We start from the raw sequence: 2,512 nt of genomic DNA on the forward strand, positions 1-2,512 counted from the left end.
AGCCATATATTTAGAACAAAAATATAATTAGTTACCTCTAAAACTATAGTAATTATAAATTATAAATAGACTTTGAATCTTAAGACAAAACTCAAACAATAGGTATAAAAAGAAATTAAATAAACTTGTAAGCAAATCAAGTATGGGAAAGGTTCATGGAGGACTTACAAGAGCTGGAAAAGTCAGAAATTCAACAAAGAAGGTTGATAAGATAGATAACGGAAAGAAGAAATTTCCAAGTGGGAGGGGATATATTCGATACCTCTACAATAAGAGAATTGAGATGATTGATGGAAAGGTGAAGAATTATAAATTCAATCCTCAAAATTAATTAATTCATCAGTTAATTATTGATATATCAATGTTATTAGAAAATACACATTTTTGATTAATAAATAAGTAAATATATAATTTTAACTAATACAAAAAGAATAATAAACAGTTTTTACTTGATTTTATTGTTTTTTAAAAAATGATAAATTGTATGGTACTGTTTACCATGAAGGCTGAATATAATCCTTTTATACCATGGAGACTTTTTCTGCAGAGGTGGTAATTTGTATTATATTTATTATTATATTATATTATTTATAACTATTTGAACAATAAGTAGTGGTCAAAAATGGAAACAGTTTATTTATCCCTTTTTATTTTTTTATTTGTAATTTAAACACATTCAGATGTTTTAAAAATAACTTTTCACTATTATATTTAATTATTTATTTTGACTTCGGATTTAAATTTTTTCATAAAAAAGTGATTCTTTAAAAATGTTTTTGGATAAAAACAAAAGAGGTTAACTTGTCATTTGACTTCGTTTACATTAAATTATCTTTTTATAATCACATCGCATAAAAGCATTTTGATGTTGTTAATCTTTCTTATTTTAACGCATTTGTGTTTCGGTATCGATCCCAAAGATGCAAAAATGGACGATAATGTTGAAATTCCAGAAGAACTTTTAAACAAAATAATAAGGTTTGCCAAGAACACGAGAGCGTTATTACAATGGTTTTCATTCTTTCAACAAGATACTGAAAACAGTCCTTTATTTTTCAAAACAGATTTACCCAAACTGATAGGGGACTTAAAAGAAAATGAAAACCAAATGAATGTCTTTTTGGAAGAGACTGAAACTAAAAAGACAATCAAAAAAAGAGGTTTTTTGGATTGGCTCAGATTTTTAGATAGAAGTTATAATTTGCATGAACTACACAAAGGGTATGGAAAATACATTTTACATTTATCTGAAAACCTTGCAAAAGTGCAAAGATATCAATTGTTTGATGAAAATATACAAAGGCAGGTTCTAATAGATTTGATGCTTGATATAAAGTATTATCAAGAAAAATTGAATTTGGTCACTGAATTGGCAAAATATCTTTTACTTGAAAGAGATGGTACTGTAGTTAGGGCAAAAAATAGGTTGTTGGACTTTTGTAATTCTTTGGTTTCCAAACAAGTTCCAGAAATTCAGTTAACTCCTCATTTCGAAGAACACCTTTTACCAAAAATAACAGGTGAAACCACGAGAGCACCAGAAAGACCAGCACCCAAAACTGATTTACCTTCAATTTTAATAAGAGGTGATTCGGCAAAAGGATTGATGGTAAGGTCTCAAAGGAGAGAAGCTGCTAGGAGAAGAAGAGATAGTATGTCTTCTGGTGAGTCTTCAACTGAAGTTTTAGGTGCTGAAGCTCAACCACAAGCTTCCCCAACAACAGAACCACCACGTCCTCCTTCCCCAACAAGAGAGTCTCCAAAAACGTGCACTATTTGTTGATCATAATATTGTTGAGATTTTATTTTAATTTAACAAGTTGAACTATAAAGGCAATATAATAATAACTACACAATTATTGATTATTTGCATTAACACACATCAATTTATTTGTGTATTGAAAAACAAATTCAAAGATATTTGTATTAAATTAGTAAAATAATTATATAATACTATTAATTTCACCAATTTAATTTATTATTATGTTAACTAAAAATATAATATTATTATATTAAAACAATACAATTATTAACATAAACTATAGTTATAGTTTTTAAAACTACAAATAGTTTTCAAAAAGTTAAAAAGTACTAGTTTCCAATTTTAAATAATAAAATATATTTTAGTAAAATTTAGTTAAATATATAAATAGTTTTTTTAATTAAAAATAATAACTATAGTGGTATCAAAACTCTATTTAAAATAATATTTTTAATATTTTTATAATTATAACAAAAAAAAATATTAATAATATTGTCTTTACTACCTTTCACTTTTTTATCTCTTTTTGCGTTCATCCGAAAAAACTGAAAAGTTCAAAACAGAAGAAAAAAATGAACGACGCTTATGCGTATCTCCAAAATATAGTTCCTGACATTGATTCAAAAATTGTCGCCTTAAAATCTTCACTTGAGAAATACACGACAATTTCCAAGCCGACGTTCCCAACAAACATTCACGCGTTACAAACAGAGGACACAATCAAGGCACTCAATGAATGTCTCGAGAAGG

At 26.8% G+C, this 2,512-nt stretch overlaps 2 protein-coding genes across 2 annotated transcripts; both read left to right on the forward strand.

The window, feature by feature from the left end:
• Positions 1–142: 142 nt before the first annotated feature.
• EIN_167100 (hypothetical protein) lies at positions 143–331 on the forward strand (the record flags this gene model as incomplete). The annotated part of the gene is made up of 1 exon (XM_004183733.1): positions 143–331. One exon carries the CDS (start codon positions 143–145, stop codon positions 329–331), a length of 189 nt encoding a protein of 62 aa, XP_004183781.1.
• A 534-nt stretch (positions 332–865) lies between these two features.
• On the forward strand, positions 866–1,783 carry EIN_167110 (hypothetical protein; the record flags this gene model as incomplete). The annotated part of the gene is made up of 1 exon (XM_004183734.1): positions 866–1,783. The coding sequence occupies one exon, from the start codon at positions 866–868 to the stop codon at positions 1,781–1,783; it is 918 nt and encodes a 305-aa protein (XP_004183782.1).
• Between the last annotated feature and the right edge of the window lie 729 nt (positions 1,784–2,512).

Source organism: Entamoeba invadens (assembly GCF_000330505.1).
Source record: "Entamoeba invadens IP1 unplaced genomic scaffold scaff_1105074725591, whole genome shotgun sequence".
Lineage (NCBI taxonomy): Eukaryota > Evosea > Mastigamoebida > Endamoebidae > Entamoeba > Entamoeba invadens.